At 38.3% G+C, this 19,584-nt stretch overlaps 2 protein-coding genes and 1 long non-coding RNA gene across 3 annotated transcripts; 2 read left to right on the top strand and 1 right to left on the bottom strand.

Moving 5' to 3' along the window:
• Positions 1–497: 497 nt before the first annotated feature.
• On the bottom strand, positions 498–1,163 carry LOC137833365 (uncharacterized). Its single transcript, XR_011084698.1, has 2 exons — positions 1,040–1,163; positions 498–949 (listed from the first exon to the last, which is right to left on the bottom strand). It is a non-coding gene; the product is annotated as an uncharacterized lncRNA (long non-coding RNA).
• On the top strand, positions 697–2,045 carry LOC137833359 (uncharacterized). Its single transcript, XM_068641713.1, has 2 exons — positions 697–846; positions 963–2,045. The coding sequence occupies exon 2, from the start codon at positions 972–974 to the stop codon at positions 1,854–1,856; it is 885 nt and encodes a 294-aa protein (XP_068497814.1). The 5' UTR covers positions 697–846; positions 963–971; the 3' UTR covers positions 1,857–2,045.
• Positions 2,046–6,636: 4,591 nt separating this feature from the next.
• LOC137807753 (uncharacterized) lies at positions 6,637–7,032 on the top strand. The gene has a single exon (XM_068608538.1). The coding sequence runs from the start codon at positions 6,637–6,639 to the stop codon at positions 7,030–7,032; it is 396 nt and encodes a 131-aa protein (XP_068464639.1).
• Positions 7,033–19,584: the final 12,552 nt, after the last annotated feature.

Here is a 19,584-nt window from a genome sequence, read left to right as displayed (position 1 = left end):
TCATATATTTAGCTTATCTATATTTTCTTCTTTACTTTCGTACTTTTCTTCCAACATATACTCAACCAAAAAGAAACACAACACTTTTTTAGTTACTCAATTTCAATTTTTGATTTTTTAAATACGCACACATTCTCTCTCTTTCTTCTTATGTAGAGGTATATTTATTATCCTAACAACTACGGGAGTATAAATAATCAATCCTCTAAGGAAAATTATTCTTTAATTCTATTTTTTTATTTACATTCATTTTAACAATTATTAATTATAATTGTATTGGTCGGAGCCAAGATAATTTTGAGATGTCTTAGTATTTGATATTGTCTAACATGCTTAAATGTATTAAGGTAAAATATTGATTAATAAAGTTAAGCTATACGAAAAATTAGATAATTCTTAATGATGTGCATGTTAATCTCAGGTCAACGTAAAGAAGGAGAATTGGATTAAAAAAAATAATTGTTCAACCAACCTGCAGAATAAGATATGATAGTATCTGACCCACAAGAACAATAATTAAATATATCATAATAAAAATAAATGTAAATAAAATGTTATAATAAAATAACAAGTATGTATGAGTGAAAATGTTAAAGTATGAGGACTCTCTCAAAGTAAGACCTCTCACTGACTAATAGTGATCTCTTTAATATTTTCTCTCTCAAAGATCGTGCACGCTTCCATGCTTGGCTTTCTGACACTGGAAACGGAAAACAAGGAATCATTGTGACTTTGTTTGAAGCAAAACTGACATCAGAATCAAACTCTTTGATGCACCACCACCATTAACGTCAAATAAACCTTCGAAGATCCAAACCTTCGACTCTGAACTACCAAACCGTAACTGTACGCCACGCACTCCTAGATTGCTGTCTCCTTTATTGGGTGAATTAAGGATATTTTAGCTTTAATTTAGTTTTGTAGGCCTTTACTAATTGCGAAACATTTTCTGTGAATTGCAGAATCAAAGAATGGGAAAAACATCAAGCAGAGAATGGACACGGATCTACCTAATCTACGGAATGGATCAGTGGCAAACCTTTGTCTTCCTTCTCTGTCAAGCCATTCTTTTCTCGCTTCTCTCACTACTCTACCTTCACTACTTCAACCAAATATCCACCCTTTTCGAGACCCATCTCTCCATCTCCGCCGTACACCGCGGCGCCGCCCGCTTCGCAGCAGGGTTCACCGGCTCCGTCACGGCGCTCTCCGCCCTTTGCCTCTTCTACGCGGCGGCCAACTTTTTCTACTCCGCGGTGCCTCTCCATTCCGAGATGGCGCAGCGCATGGTGGACACCGTCGACGAGTGGTCCACGGTGCGCTTAGCGCTTGACCTTGGCTGCTGCGGCCGCGGCATTTTGCTGAATGCCATAGCCGCCCGCCTTAAAAAGGAAGGAGGCTCGGGTCGGGTGATTGGATTAAGCGGTCCGAACAAGGCAGGGTTGGCGGCGACCCTTCGCGCCGCCAAGGTAGAGGGAGTGGAGGAGTACGTGACATGCCGAACAGGCGACCCGACCAGACTGCCGTTCCTGGACGGAAGTTTCCACGTTGTGGTGTCCGGGACGTTTTTGCACACGGTTGGGAGGGGACAGAGGGCGGAGGTGGCTGCGGCGGAAAGGGGGAGGGCGATGGCAGAGGTGGTGAGGGTGTTAAAGGAGGGTGGGGTTGGGGTGGTGTGGGACCTTGTGCATGTGCCGGAGTACGTGCGGCGGTTACAAGAGATGAAAATGGAAGACATAAGAGTGAGCGAGCGTGTGACTGCGTTCATGGTTAGCAGCCACGTCGTGTCCTTCAGAAAGCCCACTCAACACGTGCATGGCCCACTCGAGGTGAGGTTGGATTGGAGATTCTGCTGACATGCCTTCTCTTACAACACACATTACTATCTATAGAGAGTGATGAAACAGAACAACACCGTTTTGTATTTTTGTCTCTGTTTTTTCCTTTTTGTTTTCACTATAGTTTTACCATGGGGAAGAAAAAGTACAACCATGTAAATGAGTAAGGTTTATATATATACACTCAAACTAAATTTAGTTCACCAATAATAAGTTTATATATATGTATTTAAATTTAATTTTGAGTTTCAATTTCAAATTGTGACTTGAGAAGGAAGAAGAAAAACGTCTTTTGGTATTACAAGTAAATGAATTATACTTTTCAAAAATAATATTCCCAGAAAATCATTTTTTTCTTGGAATGGTTTTATCAAATTTTTTTATATAAATATTCTCAGAGGTGAAAATCAACTAATTAAATAAAAAAATATTAAAAAAGTATTATTATTGTTATTAATTCATTTATTTAAAAATATTTTTTAACCAAAATATTAAACTGCTCTTTAATTTTTAGATTTTTTTTATGTAAATAGTCCTAGAAATATCTTTTACCGATAAAAAAAGTATTTTAGTCATTCATAGGAATCGTAATTGACAAGATTTTTAAAAATAATGATTCCCGTCCTTGAAATTTTTTATAGCATTGCCAAACCAATTCAAATGTTTTAAAAAAAAGTCATAATTGGTGGACTTACATATAAGTAGATTTCAATCACCTAAACCTTATTGAATATCATTATTCCAAATATTATAAATATATAATATTCATTTTAACATTTTTTACTTTGTTAATTGTTCTAGACAAGAATATAGACGATTTCAAACATAGAATATTCAGTGTAGCTAAGAATAAGTGTATTCTTAGCCGAGTAGGTAATCTGTCTTTCTTTCTTGTGTCTTCTCTTACATATACTAGAGTCTCTACACTATTTTTCCTGTATCTCGTCTTGTTATTGGTCTAATTCAACAATAAAGACTAATTACTCAATAACTCTTGATTTTCGTTGATACGAGAATTAATGTCCTTAAATATCAGTATTGAAAGACGATATACTCACCCACACAACCGGGCTCATGCCCATGATGCTACAACCTCCTAGCCTTAGGCATAAGCCAATGAGACTAAAAATCAAACTTACTCTGGCGATCTCCAACCGATCTACCTGTCTCTTATCATTGGACTTGACCCATGACACCACAAGCCCCCTAGCCTCAGCGTAAGCCAATAAGGCTAGTCTTGGACTCCCCCCTTGTGGTCTTCAACCAACGTTTGCACCTCCCCATTATCTCCCAGCCTATTCTAACCTTTATTTACCCACACTATCCACCAACCTCTCCCGATGCAGTCCAGTTGACTTGGTCCTTTGTGTTTAACGTACCGACCCTTCCCCTCTGGATATATGCGCCACATTTATTACTCCTGCAACATGTTGCTTTAGATGTCTTCCACAAAACCTTTTTCCACGTGTCCATCACGGATAGGCGTTCTACACCAACTTTCAGAATTTAAACTTATAACGTCCCAACGTTTCATGTTCCCCTTTCACTCACCCCTTTTGTCACCTTTCCTCTGTGCTTCTTCTTCCAAAGTCGTCTTTTCGTTCCTAACTTCCCTTTCAACCAACCATTCTCGCTCCTAAGTACGCTTTACTTGTATTTTCGATTTGTATTGGCTGGCATTTACCTACTTGTAGAAATAAGGTTGATGGATTACCGTTGTTTGTATCCCTGGGCTAAGAGTGATGTTCTTTGTGAGATTTTGTGTTTACTTCTAACAAGCGCATTCGAAATTTTCGTCATGCCCAAGCACTCAGCCAAATTGGCTCTGAGGAAGATATTGTTGTTATCCCTTATAAGCTTGAGGAACCTGTATGTAGAGATTGTATGCATGAACCCCCTTTCTTTTTTTTATGAGACTTTATTTACTAGGATTGGCCTACAACTACCGTTAAACCCCTTCGAAAAGGAAATTTTAAATACCATGAACGTGGTCCTTCCTGACTTCATCCCAATAGTTGGGTCTTTGTTCGAGCTTTCTACATTTTGTGTACTTTGGTTGTGTACTGAGTTCAAACATGTTTTTCTACTTTTTTGAATATAGAATTTCCAAACGAACCTCCTGAGCTTCCGTGAGAAGGGTTAAGGCTCGAGGGTATACTATCCTTATTTCAGTCTTCGTACAAAACCTTCACAGGGAAATTCATAAAAATCCAAAAATCTGATCGTAATCCTGACCTTTTAGAAGGTTTCCCCTGTATTGGTTGTCCCATCCTTAAAATCAGTCTTCTTGATCTCCCGACGACCTAGACCATAGTGAACTAGGTGACTGCCAAACACTCGACGACCTTGAAATTCTATTTGAAACTTCAGTACTTTTAAAGCTCACCACCCGACCCAGTGACCTTAAAGTCTACATTGGTACATTTCTTTACTATACGTGTTGCTTACTTCTTCATTTCTTAATGTCTCACTTCATGCTTCATCTTTAGAGAACGCCATGTTGTTGTCCAAAGTCGAGATGGCTCGCCGAGAGGCGTTCACACTAAGATAAACACTTCTAGGGTGGAGATTTGGAACAACCTGCCATTGTCTCCTTGAAAAGAAAACGTCTCACCAACACTCGACTCGATGCTGACCATATTGATCTGGACAAGGATAACTCTTATCACAATCAAGGCTCATCAACCATCCGATCCTTTAAGAATACTGACACCCCTGCCTTTGCCCAACAAACAACCTGGCCCAAGGTTCTTTTTGCTTGTGATCACATGGTGCAAAGTTAACTAAAACGAGATGTTGAGGCAATGCAAAAGGTACACCAAGATCTTGAAGATGCCAAGTTTTGTCTTGCCGAACTTGAGAGTAAGATTTCGAAGATTACCCAAGACCACTGCTCTTAGCAAACTACAAAGGACTGTGGAAGACTATGCTCGCCACCGAGAAGAACACCAGGCCGACAACCAGGCATGGGAGTCTACTGAGAGTATGTTGCACAACAACATATCCACCTTAGACACTACCTTGGAGATTGCTGAAGACGTGATTTCTTACAACTTCGTGGAGGGCTTCAACGGAGTCATTGACCAGTTTAAAGTGCTTCAACCCGACATGGACACATCAACCCTTTACCCTTTTAAAAGCGTCGTCGATGGAAAGATTGTGGATGATGAAGAGTAATTTGGGAAATTAATGTTTTTCTCTTTTTGAAAAACTATTGGAATCATGATGTAAGTGTCGGGAGACATTCTCACGGTGCATGTAAATAAAAAAGTGGCACGAGAATGTTACGTAGAAAGCCTAAGGGTAGAGCATACACTGTAGGACGCCTATCGCGACCGATCCCCTCGGTGGAAATCCTCTCGAGGACGGAAGTCCCCTCGAAGAGAAGCTCAGGTAGTACATAAAGAGCACACAGTCGCTTTAGTCGACTTGGATCTCCAAACGACCGAGCCAAGACTCGAAGCTAAAGAGTTGCGTTATGTCCCTCTCCTCGAAGTGGAACACAACACCTGTGTAGGTACGACCATAGTGGCGGTCGACGCAAAGCTGGTGCATCAGGCGTTGAAGAAGAACGTTGATTTCCTCGCTTGGACAACGACCATTATGCCTGGGGTGAGCCTGGATATCATTACCCACAAGCACTCGGTCTACAAGTAAACGCGTCTGGTAGCCTAGAAGAAGCGCAAACTTGGCGAGGAGAAGAGGTTGGTAGCGAAGGAAGAGGCCGAGAAGCTCTTATCAGTTGGGTTTATACGTGAAGCCCGATACACCACTTGGTTGGCTAACGTAGTCATGGTTACCAAGGCTAATGGCAAATGGAGGATGTGTAGACTACACGAATCTTAACAAAGCAGGCCCAAAGGATTCGTATCCACTCCCTAGCATCGACCGACTGGTAGATGGTGCAACTAACCACAAAATTTTGAGTTTCTTGGACTCATATTCTGGCTATAACCAGATAAGCATGCACTAGAGGGACAAGAAAAAGACCGCATTCATGACGGACGACACAAATTATTACTATGAAGTAATGTCGTTCAAACTAAAAACGTTGGAGTGACCTATCAGACTCATGGATAAGGTATTTAAGGGGATGATCGGCCAGAACGTGGACGACATAGTTGTAAAGTCAAACTCATGTGACCAACACATCAAAGACTTAGACAAAGTCTTTGAAGCTTTGAGAAGGACGAACATGAGGCTCAATCTTGAGAAGTGCGTGTTTGATGATAAGGACGACAAGTTTTTGGATTTTATGTTAACTAACCGAGGAATTTAGGCGAATCTGGATAAAATTTCGGAAGATAACCGAGATGAGAAGACCTCAGAACGTGAAGGAGGTTCAACAACTCATCGGGCGTCTTATCGCGCTATCGAGATTCGTCCCTCGCTTGGCTGACCGCACATGGTCGATGGTGCACCTGCTTTGAAAAGCGGTGAAGTTCAGCTGGGATGAGAAACGCGAAGAAATTTTCCAGAAGTTGAAGACGTTCTTATCCTCACCAGTGATCATCCAAAAGTTGAGACCTGACCAACTGATGATAGTTTATCTATTGGTCTCGGAGGAGGTGGTCAACGCAGTTCTGGTACAAGAGGTTGAGAAGGATGAGAGTCAATCTACTTCGCCAACCAGACGCTCTACGCGGCCGAGACGAGGTTCCAAATGATAGAGAAGGTCGTGTTCGCCCTTGTACTAACGACCAAACGGATAAGACCATACTTCCATAACCATACCATCACGGTAAGAACTGACTATCCAATTTTAAAAATTTAATCAAAGCCAAACCTTGTAAGGCGCATGATAGGGAGGTTAGTGGAGCTTTCAAAATTTGACATCCACTATGAGCCAAGGGACAAAATCAAATCCCAATGCATAACTGACTTATCGGCTGAGCTAACTCCCCAACAAGACCTCTCGACTGGATGGAAAGTATATACTGATGGGTCGTCCAAAGAGATGACATATGGAGCTGGAGCTGTCCTCGAAGGACCTGGTGACATGCTCTCAGAGCAGGCACTCAAATTCGGGTTCAATGCCACCAACAATCAAGTCGAGTACAAGGCCATCTTGGTCGGTATAAACTTGGCATATGATATGGGAGCTCGTGAAGTAACATGTAAAAGCAACTCCCAGTTGGTGGTCAATCAAATAAAGGGAGAGTTCGAGGTGAATGAGCCTTCGTTGCAGAGGTAGTACCACACGGTTTCTGATGAGAATCAAATAAAGGAGGCTTTTATTAATGAAGGAAGAGGTCATTCACCTTCACATTTGAAGTTCTTCCTTCTAGTCTTCTCAAAATTAAAAGAAGACATAAAATAAAGATGAGGCCCAAGCCCAAAGCCCAAGCCCAAGCCCAAGCCTAAGAAGGCCAAAGCCCAAAAAGCCCAAGTCCATCCCATGAGGGGCAAGGCCAAGCATTAAATAAAAGAGCATCATTTGATTTACTCTTGTAGGAGGTGTGGATATTAAATAAAGGAGTATGAATATGTAAAATAAAGTCACATTGTCCATGTGACTTAGGAGAGTAGGTGTAGGTGTAATTTTTAGGAGGTGTCATAGTAGAAAAAGGTCACACCTCCCATGTGACTTGTTTTTGGTGGGAATTTCAAATGAGTTTCATTTGAATTTTCCCACCTATTTTTCAGCACCCTCACACTATAAATAGAGGTGTGGGCTCTTGTAAAATTCAGATTGGAATTTGGCTATAGAGAAACTCTACTCAAATTGAGAGAGAATTGTGAGAACTTTGTCTTCTCCTCTACCATGTCTTATCTTGAGTGCCTTGGTTCTCTCAAGTGGCGGCATTTGCTCACTTATCTTGGAGCCTTCACACTTCAAGTGGCGTGACTATTAACCAAGCTCTCCATCTTCTTAAGTTCTTCTCTCCTTCATCTTTTCATTTCATTTCCAAGTCATACGAAATTCCTAAACATGTTTTAGCTTCTTTATATTCGGTGCTTTAGCTCATTTCTGGTTTTTGGTTCGGCTCTTCTTCCTTTGCCTTGCTTTTGTTCGGTGCTTTTCAGTTTTAAAGCTTTCTTTTGGGTTCATTTACATTTATGCACCTTTTAATCGGTTCAATTGGCAATAGATGGATCTTCCATGTGAGTTTGGTGTTTGGTGCAAGTTTTGGTGAGTTCTTGAAACATAAAACATTGATCCAATTCTATTTGGTGAGTTTTGGTGAGTCCTTTTCTTTCTCCAACTCAAGTTGATTCCATAAAATGTCAAAGAATCATCTCTACTTTGCTAGTGGAATCATATCATGTGGTATCTAGAGTTTAGGTTTGTTCTTGTTTAATTTTGAGTTGTGTTGCACTTTTAATTCAAGAGCTCTATAATTCTTGTTGTTTATCTTTCTGTTTTTTAGGCTTATTTTGGGTTTTATTGCTGTTTTCTTAATTGTGCCTATCATGTATTTGTGTTTTTTCCTTTTTGAATCCATACAAGTTTTGTCATAGTCATGTTTTTCCAAGAATGTCATCATTTCTTGTAGTCCTTTTATTGTATTTTTTTTGTTTCTTGCTTTGGTGTAATACAGTTTTTCTGAACTTGTGTCTTGATCCTTTGTGCATTTTATTTTTAGTATTGAGTTCATACTTGTATTTTAGACCTATACAAGTTCATATACATCATTTCCATTATGTCTTTGCTAGTTCTTAATTCTGTTTTCATTCCTGTTAGGATTCCTCTGTTTTTCTGAAAACGTGTTCACTGTTTCGATTTATTGCAATTGATTTACTCACTGGAAATTTCTGAAATTCTGGATTTGTGTTCTATAAGTGTTATAAAACAGTAGAAAAAAGAAGTACTTCAAAATTCAAAGTACAAAAAAAATGATAAATCAAAAACAAAAAGTGTGCAATTCTGCCGAAAAAATACAGTAATCTGGCAGCGACTTTAGAAAATTTATCTCAATTAATTGGCTTACTGTTTTTAAGTAATTCCAGTGCCATTGTTGAGCTAAGATCTTGAACTTTCTTTGGTTACAATTTCATAATCCAGTTCGCTTTATATCATTCCAGTTAAATCGGTGAACATCAAGCACAGTTTGCACAATTTTTTTTTTCCAGTAGTTCTGTTTTTGTTTTCTTCATCTAATCTAGTGCTTTTCTTTAGGTCTCTTTTGTGTGCCTTCTTTTTCATTGAGTACCTTATTTTCTTGCTTGTCTTTTCTTCAATACTCTTTGAGTTTTTCATACATCTAGTATTCCTTTTGTTATAGCCTTTTCTTGCTTATACCTTTTCTTGCTTGTCTTTCATTATTCATTGGTTTTATGGTGATTTGCTTTGAGATTGTGTGCTCTTGCTTTGACATATTTCATTTGAGGTTACTCAAGGCCTCAAGATCAGCTTGGTAAAGGGAGTATTCTTTCTTTGGAGTGATTTAAGTGACACTTCACTTCGGCATTTTGCTACAATTTCTTTTTTTTGCTAACCTTGATTTCTTAACATTGTTTGTTGTTTTGTTTGCTTTTTTATTTTATAAATGGCTTCATATTCCAGCAGTGATGCTTACAAACAGCACTTTCCTAGTAAAGTTTCTGTTCTTGGTGAATTGAAAGAAGCAAGGAAAACTCTTGCTCAAAGGGATGAAGAATTGCAAAGATTAGAAGCCCGTTTGGCCAAGATTGAATTGAAGCAAGAAGGAGTTGTCCATTCTTTGCATGAGGGACATCATTCTCCTAGGCATTCTTCCAAAAATTCTTCCAATGCTCAAGGCCATCATCATCATGGGCATGTTTTAAAGAGTTCCAACACCTATGGGAGCTTTGCAAAAAAGGAAGAGTGGAAAATACATAAACGTGAAGATAGGTGCCAACATGTGATATTGCCTTATTTTCAATGTGTTAGAGTACCTAGCTTTAGTGGTCATAGTGACCCTAATGTGTATTTAGATTGGGAGGCTAAATGTGAACAAATTTTTAAAGCCTATGGGGTCTATGAAGACCAAAAGGTGAAACTAGCCTCTTTAGAATTTTTAGATTTTGCCAAAGAATGGTGGCATAAAATTGTAATGGCGCAAGAGACCTCCCGTGGTTTCTTGGAATGATTTGAAAGAGTGTATGCGCGCGAGGTTTGTTCCTCCTTCTAGGAAGGAACACTTGTTGAAGTTCCAAAGGCTTCCTCAAGGACATAGAATGGTAGATGAATACTTTAAAGATTTTGAAACAACTTTGACTAAAATGAATATGCATGCTAATGAAGAGTCAAAGATTAAACGATTTGTACGTGGTTTGAGAAGAGATATTAGAGACTTTGTAGAATTAAAAGAATATTCTTCTTTAAAGAGAGTGTTTCGCAAAGCCATCAAGGTGGAATCATATCTTTTGAAAAAAACTTTCAAAAATACTCATGATGATGATTTCTACAACTCTTCTAGGAAGGATGCAACCAAAATTTCTACTCAAATTTCTCCTTCCAATTTTTCCAAACAAACCAATGTTTCCAAAAAAAGTTTCTACTACAAATCTTTCTACTCCTAAGTCACCTACCAAAACATCAAATATCAAATGTTTTAAATGTTTAGGTTTTGGGCACACAACTCTTCATTGTCCACAAAAGCAAATCTTAAAGATAAACAAGGTAAAACAAGACTTAATTCACCCACCTACCACAAGTAAAAATGAAAAAGACAAAGAAGGCCAAATTGACATGGGTCTTAATCCTTCCACATCCAAGGTGTTTTCCTTCCTTATCTTTTTCATTACCAAAGGTTCTTACTTCACCACCATCTTGGTTAAAAAATGTTAGGGATGATTTGTTCATACCTCCTGATGGTTGTCACCATTTAAGAGGCCTTTTTCCAAAAGATATCATCATTCCCAAACAAATTTTTCCAACTTGGTCGATTTATAGAACCTCCTTTTTTGAAATCCCATTGTTTACAAATGATAAGTCATGTTTTTATTTTTCTTCCACTTTTACTTGTAAAAGTAAACTGACTTTGTTATATGCAGGGATTCAGAATTCGTGGACGAATTCTCTCCAACTCGAGGAGTATGATGAGAATCAAATAAAGGAGGCTTTTATTAATGAAGGAAGAGGTCATTCACCTTCACATTTGAAGTTCTTCCTTCTAGTCTTCTCAAAATTAAAAGAAGACATAAAATAAAGATGAGGCCCAAGCCCAAAGCCCAAGCCCAAGCCCAAGCCTAAGAAGGCCAAAGCCCAAAAAGTCCAAGTCCATCCCATGAGGGGCAAGGCCAAGCATTAAATAAAAGAGCATCATTTGATTTACTCTTGTAGGAGGTGTGGATATTAAATAAAGGAGTATGAATATGTAAAATAAAGTCACATTGTCCATGTGACTTAGGAGAGTAGGTGTAGGTGTAGTTTTTAGGAGGTGTCATAGTAGAAAAAGGTCACACCTCCCATGTGACTTGTTTTTGGTGGGAATTTCAAATGAGTTTCATTTGAATTTTCCCACCTATTTTTCAGCACCCTCACACTATAAATAGAGGTGTGGGCTCTTGTAAAATTCAGATTGGAATTTGGCTATAGAGAAACTCTACTCAAATTGAGAGAGAATTGTGAGAACTTTGTCTTCTCTTCTACCTTGTCTTATCTTGAGTCCCTTGGTTCTCTCAAGTGGCGACATTTGCTCACTTATCTTGGAGCCTTCACACTTCAAGTGGCGTGACCATTAACCAAGCTCTCCATCTTCATAAGTTCTTCTCTCCTTCATCTTTTCATTTCATTTCCAAGTTCATTCAATTTCAAAAACATGTCTAGGTTCTTTCTATTCGGTGTTTGAGCTTAAATTTATGTAGTGTTCGGTTCTTATGCTCTTTTGCTGGATTCAATTGTTTCTTCTTCATTTCTTCTTAATTTGTTCGGTGCATTTCATCCCTTAAGCTTTTTAATCGGTGCATTTGCTTTCTTGTTCAATTTAATCGGTTCAATTGGCAAGAAATGGATCTTTCATGTGAGTTTGGTGTTTGGTGCAAGTTTTGGTGAGTTCTTGAAACATAGAACATTGATCCAATTCTATTAAAAGTGCCTATTCATTCTCCAACTCAAGTTGATTCCATAAAATGTCAAAGAATCATCTATATCTAGCTAGTGGAATCATATCAGTTTCTAACCTCATCGTCTGGTTCAAGAAGGTAATGGTGGAGCACATCCGCCAAGCGGAGAAAATGAGGGCTGACGCATTTTCTCGGCTTGCTACAACTAATAAGAAAAGCCACCATAGATCTGTGGTACAAATTCACTTTACAAATCCCAGCGTAGGAGAAGCCGAATGCCTGACCGTTATCGAGGCCGACACTTGGATGACTCCGATCATTCAGTACCTAGAGCTCGACACATGTAAGCCAGAAGAGGAAAAGACGATGAGGCAACAATGTGCCAGGTATACCATGAAGGGGCTTGTGCGAACCACTCGGGCAGGAGAACGATGACCGCCAAGATACTCAGAGCCGGGTATTTCTAGTCGACAATCTAGAACAACTGTACAAAATATGTGAAGAAATGTACCAAGTGCCAAGATTACTGCCCCTTATCTCACCTCAAGCCCGAGAAACTCCCAACATGGTGTCTCCATGGTTGTTTGCCATTTGGGGAATGAACATCATTGGTCCCTTCAACCCAAGAAATAGACAAATTAAATTCCTCTTGGTCGGGGTAAATTATTTCACCAAATGAATTGAGGATGAGCCCCTCACCTCAATCTCGGTCAAGAATGTCCAAAATTTCGTGTGGAGGAGTATTGTATGTCAGTTCGGAGTTCCCCACACCATCATAACAGATAATGATCGGCAATTCATTGACCGAGGACTCCGACCCTTTTACGAGGATCTCAACATAAAATCGGTAACAAGTTCGGTCGACCACCCCTAGACCAATGGGCAGGCCAAGGTAGCAAATAAGGTCATCCTTAACGAGTTAAAGAAGTGGCTTGGCATGACGAATGGGCGATGGACTGAAGAGTTGGTAAACCTCAACGCATGAGACACCCTACAGCCTAACCTACGACATCGAAGCCATGATCCCGGTCGAGGTAGGCGAGTCTTCCCTCAGAAGGCAACTCTTTGATCTATTCCTAAATCAAGAGGGTCTATTGGTTAGACTCAACCTACCGAACGAGCTTCGAGACAAGAACAAGATTTGCGAAATCACATGCAAGCTCCGAGCGGCCAGGCGGTATAACACGAAGGTACGACTGAAAAACTTTTAAAAAGGAGACCTCGTTTGAAGGATGCGAAGTGAGGCTAGGAAGATAGACGAAAAATTCTTATCCAACTGGGAAGGCCCTTTTCGGATCTGAGACGTTGCAGACGTTGTACCGAGGACGTTGAATGCCACATACCTCAAGTTCTATTATAGTTAAATATTAATAAAAACATGCGCTCTTTCCTCGCCCAACCATTTTTTCCTTAAGGAGGGTTTTCGGCCAGGAAGGTTTTAATGAGGTTTACAAGTTTGTGTATCTAATTTTCTTTCACAACACGGGTCGATCAAGGATGAAATCTTAACCAATATACCCTCCTAACACCTAAATAATTGGTTCGGCTAAGGATGAAACCTTAACTGCTATACCCTCCCAACACCTAAAGACACGGGTCAGCTAAGGATGAAACCTTAATCGGTATAACCTCCTGGCACCTAAAGACACGAGTCCGTCAAGGATGAAACCTTAACCGGTATACCCTCCCAAAACCTAAAGAATCTGTTTGGTATTCCCTCCCAACACCCAAAGACTTAGTGCAAATGGTCGTGCTTAACCTTATCGATTATACTGTCCGACTCGCAGCAACTCAATCAAATTTTATGTAAGGTTGTTTCGACTGATTGAAAGTTAAAATTAATTATAACTTGTTATACTAAAGCAAGAATAAGAAGGAAAATGACAGATTCATTCATTGATAAAGAAAAGATGGAGGTAACACCCCGATCCCAAGGGAACAAAAAGAGGTCACACCTCAGCTTGAGAGAAAAAGCAATAAAGATTAAGCCTAATGGTCTTCATTTTCGTCTTCACGCGTAGCCCTCGACGTCGATGCCCGAAGCTCGTCCAGCTCGGAGAAGGTCACCAGTCGACCTTCATACATGTCTTCGTTGACGTTGAAGTCACCCTTGGTAGGGGTACCTCCGTATAGAAGGTGGGCCTGTCAGACGGTGTGATTGAAGGTTTCGCCCAACATGACGACGATGGCGAGAGCTTTGGCGGGTGAGGGGCTCTCAAGCCGAATGGGGGAAGGGTGAAAGGGGTCATTTCGAGGTGCCACCTGGTGACCGAGTGGTGGTGGCGACATCCCTCCTCTTTCTTTTTTTTCCCTTAGGGGTGATGAAGGGCATGGCCTTTTGATGGAAACCGTTCGACACTCTTCCATCACCTTTGGAGTGGACGGGTTGCTAGCAACAACCGTCTCTAGGCTCGCCATTGCCATACCGGCCAACTTCTTGCGAAAGGAAATCAATATGTTGACCGTCTTGGGAGTTTCTCTTGCCATGATATCTGCAACAAAGAAAATATGTTAGCCAACAACGTATACCGACTGAGAATTAAAGCGATAAAAAATACAAGCATACCCTGAAAATCAGTCCACCTCTGGGACAACTTATATACAGAGAAGATCTTTCGAGTAGGAAGCCTCCTTAGGAGGCTATCAAACAAGTCATAAACCTCCCTCTCCTCGGCATTGGAACTGGACGAGGCCATTGCTTGAAACGGGTAGGGGTCTTGGTCCAATACAAAGGAAAGTTAGACTTACATTCGGGCTCGATAAAAATATTGAAAAAATTTCCCTTAAAATTTTTGTATGAGGATGTGAAAGGGGCAAAAAGTATATTACCCGTTGGCTGATAAGGGATAACCAGCTAACCGGGTCGAACGGGTGCGATGTGTAATAGTGTAGAAAGGTAGAAGGAGTAGGACAAAGACGAAGCATGTCACACATGAGCCGAAAGGCTTGAAGAGAAGCCCATGTGTTTGGGTGGAGTTGCGAAGGGGCAACTTTGAGCGTCCGAAGGACACCCATCGTGAAATCATCAAATGGTAGGGCGACATAAAGATCCAAAAGAGGCAAGAATAAACAAAGAAAAATGGATCATTAGAGGATGACCGATCCATGCAGATGGTATCGGTCGGACGACAATAATCGATGACCAATATGCTATCAGAAGCATCCAACTTTAACAAATGGTGCCTATCCATGAAGGAGTCAATGGAAGACGAGTCTTGATAGACAAAGATAAACTCAGTCACCTCGGGATCTACCCAGTCAATCCTGATCGACGAGATCTGATCAGTCGGCAGCACCTTCCGAGTCATCAACCCTTACAAAATCTTCCACGAGGGGCAACGTTTGAATTGCCCCTATTGACAAAGGCTCGGTCGTGGAAGAGCCAAAAGAAGAGGAAGACAAAGATGAAGAGGGAGATGAGGACGAGGAAGAAGACATGACTTACCTTTCAGAGTGTAGGGTAAGCAATGCGCCAAGACGACTAGGTTTCGGATGTCAGAGCAAGTAAAGCAGTGACTTGGAACTGTAGGGGACCACTATAGCCTTTGAAGGGCTCATGAGACAAAACGTCACTCTCATCTCAATCGTTGGATCTCCCTCGATCCAACAATTTTCATCGGATGGTGCCCAAAAACCCCATCATTATTGTGCGTCACATCATGCATTCGGCGACGCCAACGTCATGTCCAATCTCGGGAAACCCAACCGTCACAACGGCCTCGGACAAAGACTCTTCGGATTAAACATCCTCGAGCCTCGGGGGCAAGTGTAGTGATAGGATCCGCACGGCTGAGACCATGACTCGGCACCCAGTCCAAGCCGATCGACACCACCAAAACCATTATGCCTAAACAGGATTAATGAGACTAACCAGAGATCACGCACTAGGTAATGCACTTCTTAGCATGACCCAACTCCCTAATTCGGCCCAATAACAAATGACCCATGATAATCATATAAATAGGCACAAATTCCAAGAATCGGGTACCTCACACATGTCGAATACCAAATTCTCACTTGAGCGTCAGAGTACCTTTTGCAAGTACCATCCGAGCCTGAAGATCACAAGGACGAGAGGTAGAGTAATGAAGGGAGAGCGAGAAATATGTTTTGAGAGGAAGGGAGGAAGTGCATACCGACCCACCGAGAAATAACTCGAATTGTTCTCTTGGTTCCAACTCCATTCGAGAACAAGTATTAAAAAATTATATAATCTTATTTAAATAAATAAATCATTTAGTTATTTAAAATTGTCTAATTAAAAATAATACAAATATTTAATTATTTTAAAATTTTTTGTTTAAAAAATAAATATAAATATTTTTTTTATAATGTTATAAATAACTTTTCTAATATTTATTATTTTTTTTTACATTTTAATAGATTAAATAACAAAATGGAAAATATAAGTGATAAAAGATCAACACAAATGAATAGTAAAATATTGTTTAATTTGATTAAATTTTATGTTTAATTAAAATAAAATAAATTTAAATAATCGATTTTACATTTGTTTAAATTTTTTTTCTAATTAACTGATTTTATTAATAGTTTTACATTTTCAACATGATAAGGTTATGTGACTACCAAATAACAAAATGATCTATACATATTTACAAAGGATTTTAAATTAAAACTTAATTTATTAAGACCAATCTTTTACTCTTTTTTTGAAAGAAATAAAATATATTTTGTATTCACCGTAATTGTTTGTTTAAATTTTATTATTACATTTTCTTCATTATTCTTGGTAACCTAATTGTTTCAATCTTATCTTGATGGGTATTTTCTTCATTTTTTTCTTGTCTATAAAATATAAAAGAATTTTATTATGATTTTTTTATAATTTTAATATAATATTTTCTATTAAAATATATATTTATCACAAATGATCCAAGAAGAAGAAAAATGTCTGAGTGTTGCTAACAAACAACAAGGCATCTCATAGTAGATGATTTCCATATGTAATTTTTGGTCACTTTACTAAAATAGCAATCTTTAAGTGTTTAGGAATGAACAAATGCATTTGTTAAAACGTTTCACTGCATGTACTTAATCATTTCTTTATTAGCATCCCTTCACATCATTCTAGATGACTTTTTTTTTTCTGTGATATATTCGCTTGCCTTTACCAGAAAAGTCAGTCCAACCTTTATCCTAGATGGAAGAATACCTTGAGGCTTTAACCCTAGATTACCTTAACTTTTCATGCATTTACCTTTATAAACTTCTAAAAGTATGAATGTTTTTACTCTTAGACATTTCACACAATCCTATTTACCTTGATCTATCTGAGCCTCTCAATAATCATTGTGAGAATAGGAAAAATGTAAGTAGGGAATTTTAAATTGTGTTTTAAAATTTGTTTTGAAATCTTTTCACAAGTAGTATTATTTGTTTAAGAATCCTTCGACACTAGTTTTGATTTTCTTAGACTGAATGTTAGTAGGTATTATGTCCGATGAACTAAGACAAATATATATTTAAACACTTTAGTAATTTATCAAGGTGAATAATCTAAAGTGTGTTCATGTTGATTTTGAAAGTCACATCTGACAAAGTACAATAGACGCAACATCAATACTTAATGTTTTGCTAGTTAAAATTTTTTTTAGAAACTTATTTTCAACATTGTACTCCTTCTTAAATTAGTATAAGCAACAAAAATATTCAATGTAAATTAGATGAAGGTGAAGAGAAAATACACATGATATTTTATGGTGGTTCATATGTCACAATAGACTACGTTTAGTTCTTAATTAACATATCGAATTTCACTAGGCATATGAATGTTGTGAAGTACATCTCGAGTAATCTTTAGCCTCGTGTGACTCATGCCTAATTCCTTGAGTATTATTAACACAAATCACTCTTGGTTTAAATGAGTATTCTTTCTGCTCACAACCACTCTTGGTTGATCTCATCAAAGACTGTGATTTCCCAAGCCACTCATGGTTCAAAGAGTATTATTTCCCAAACTACTCTTGACTTAACCAAGTATTCGTTACCATGTCACCCCTGACTTAACTGGGTATTCTTTAGGCACCTAACCACTCCTAGCTACTCCTTTGAGTATTCTTTACTAAGTCACTCTTGGCTCAACAAAGTATTCTTTGGGTATTTAGCCACTTCTGACTACTTCCTTAAGTATTATTTGTTAAACTACCATTCCTAGCTAAGTTAGGAATATTGAGGGTTTTAATGATAAACAAATTGTTGGCTATGGCTATTAGGGAGGATTGTGTCTTTAGATGAGTATATGTTTTAAGTTCTCTCCCATAGTGCATATCATTGTCTTTATTCTCTAGAAAGAGGTTAGCTCTTTCGATATATATAATGAGTAAGCATTCTTTCCTATATGGATGGATACACACTCACACTTCCATGAGACTATTCTAGATCCAATGATATGGAAAAATCTCTACTTTAAGTGTGGGGATCTTTCTCTTCCGCTTCTTGAAACTTTGATCTTTATCTGAACAACAATTTGACAACTCTCTTGATCATCTTCTTGATGACGAATTTATATATGCATTGAGAGAAGATATCTGTTGAGAGGTTGTTTTTAGCCATTGACCAACTTCAACTTTTATGCATGTCCTTTTTGTGTATGAGCTTGAATGTGGACATTTCAATTAATTCACTTCATGCAACTTTGAATACATTCCTTCTTTACACAATAATGTTGATTGATGACAATGCTAATCTCCCAAGATAGCTGATGAGCATATATTTATTCACATTCAATAGCTTTAATTATAGATTATTGGACTATAATAATAAATATTTTTACTATTTTAATTAATATTCATATAATTGGGTTTATTTGGGCCTTAAATATTTTTTGTGTTAATTTTGTGTTTTTTAGATTAGTCTAAAGGAAGTGTCTACCTTTGCAAATGGGTCAAATATGCAAAAGTCCAAGTTACTTCTTTGAATAAAAAATGGAAACAAATTCTAAGGAGAATAAGGAGAAAATAAAATCTACAATATCTCAGAAACAAAATTGGAAGCAATCTTCTACAAAATACAAGAATTCTGGAAAGTTGGAAATTGAGAAACTGTTAACAAAATCTAAACCAAAATATTTTTCCAAGATCCTTGGAGAAGAAAAACCTATAAAAAAGGCACAAACTTCAAGGACAAAAGAAGAATCTTCATAGGGTTTTCTTAGTTTCTTTTCTTCTTTGTAATTCGTTTGTTTTGCCTCCACATGGAAAGCTAAACCTTTTTAGTTGATTCTTGTGTAATTTCCCAATGAGTTTTGAGGTTTTGATGAAGAAAAGTTTCATTTTTTAATTCTCTATAACAATTGTTTTAATATTCTAATCTACCGGGAAACTGGTTTTTGTGAGAGACTGTACTTGAATGCATGATTGAGAGTCTTCCTTATCTTAAACTTTGTTTTCTTAGTTAGCTCGTATTATTCTAATTAATTTATTGAATGCATGATTCAAAAGAGAGAAGATAAGCATTCACATGGATTATACGCATGGAACAAAGTGGGTACTAATTAAACCAGTAGACGCATGCTTTATTGATGAGTTTCAAGTTCAATCAAATTGACGCATGTTCAATCTGGTTTTGTTTGAGGATAGAGAAAGGAATAATCTTTAGAGAACTTGTGAGTAATTCATTGGTCGAAGAACTTAGGGATCAATCGCTTTTTATTTGCTATTTTAATCTCTTTTATATTTTCTACATAACTATCTCAACCCCCTTTTTATCATTATTGTTATTGCTAACTTTTATTGCTTAGTGATTTACTTATTTC

This window comes from Phaseolus vulgaris, chromosome 11 (genome assembly GCF_000499845.2).
Source record: "Phaseolus vulgaris cultivar G19833 chromosome 11, P. vulgaris v2.0, whole genome shotgun sequence".
In the NCBI taxonomy this organism is placed as follows: domain Eukaryota; kingdom Viridiplantae; phylum Streptophyta; class Magnoliopsida; order Fabales; family Fabaceae; genus Phaseolus; species Phaseolus vulgaris.
This window is presented reverse-complemented; position numbering and strand designations above follow the sequence as displayed.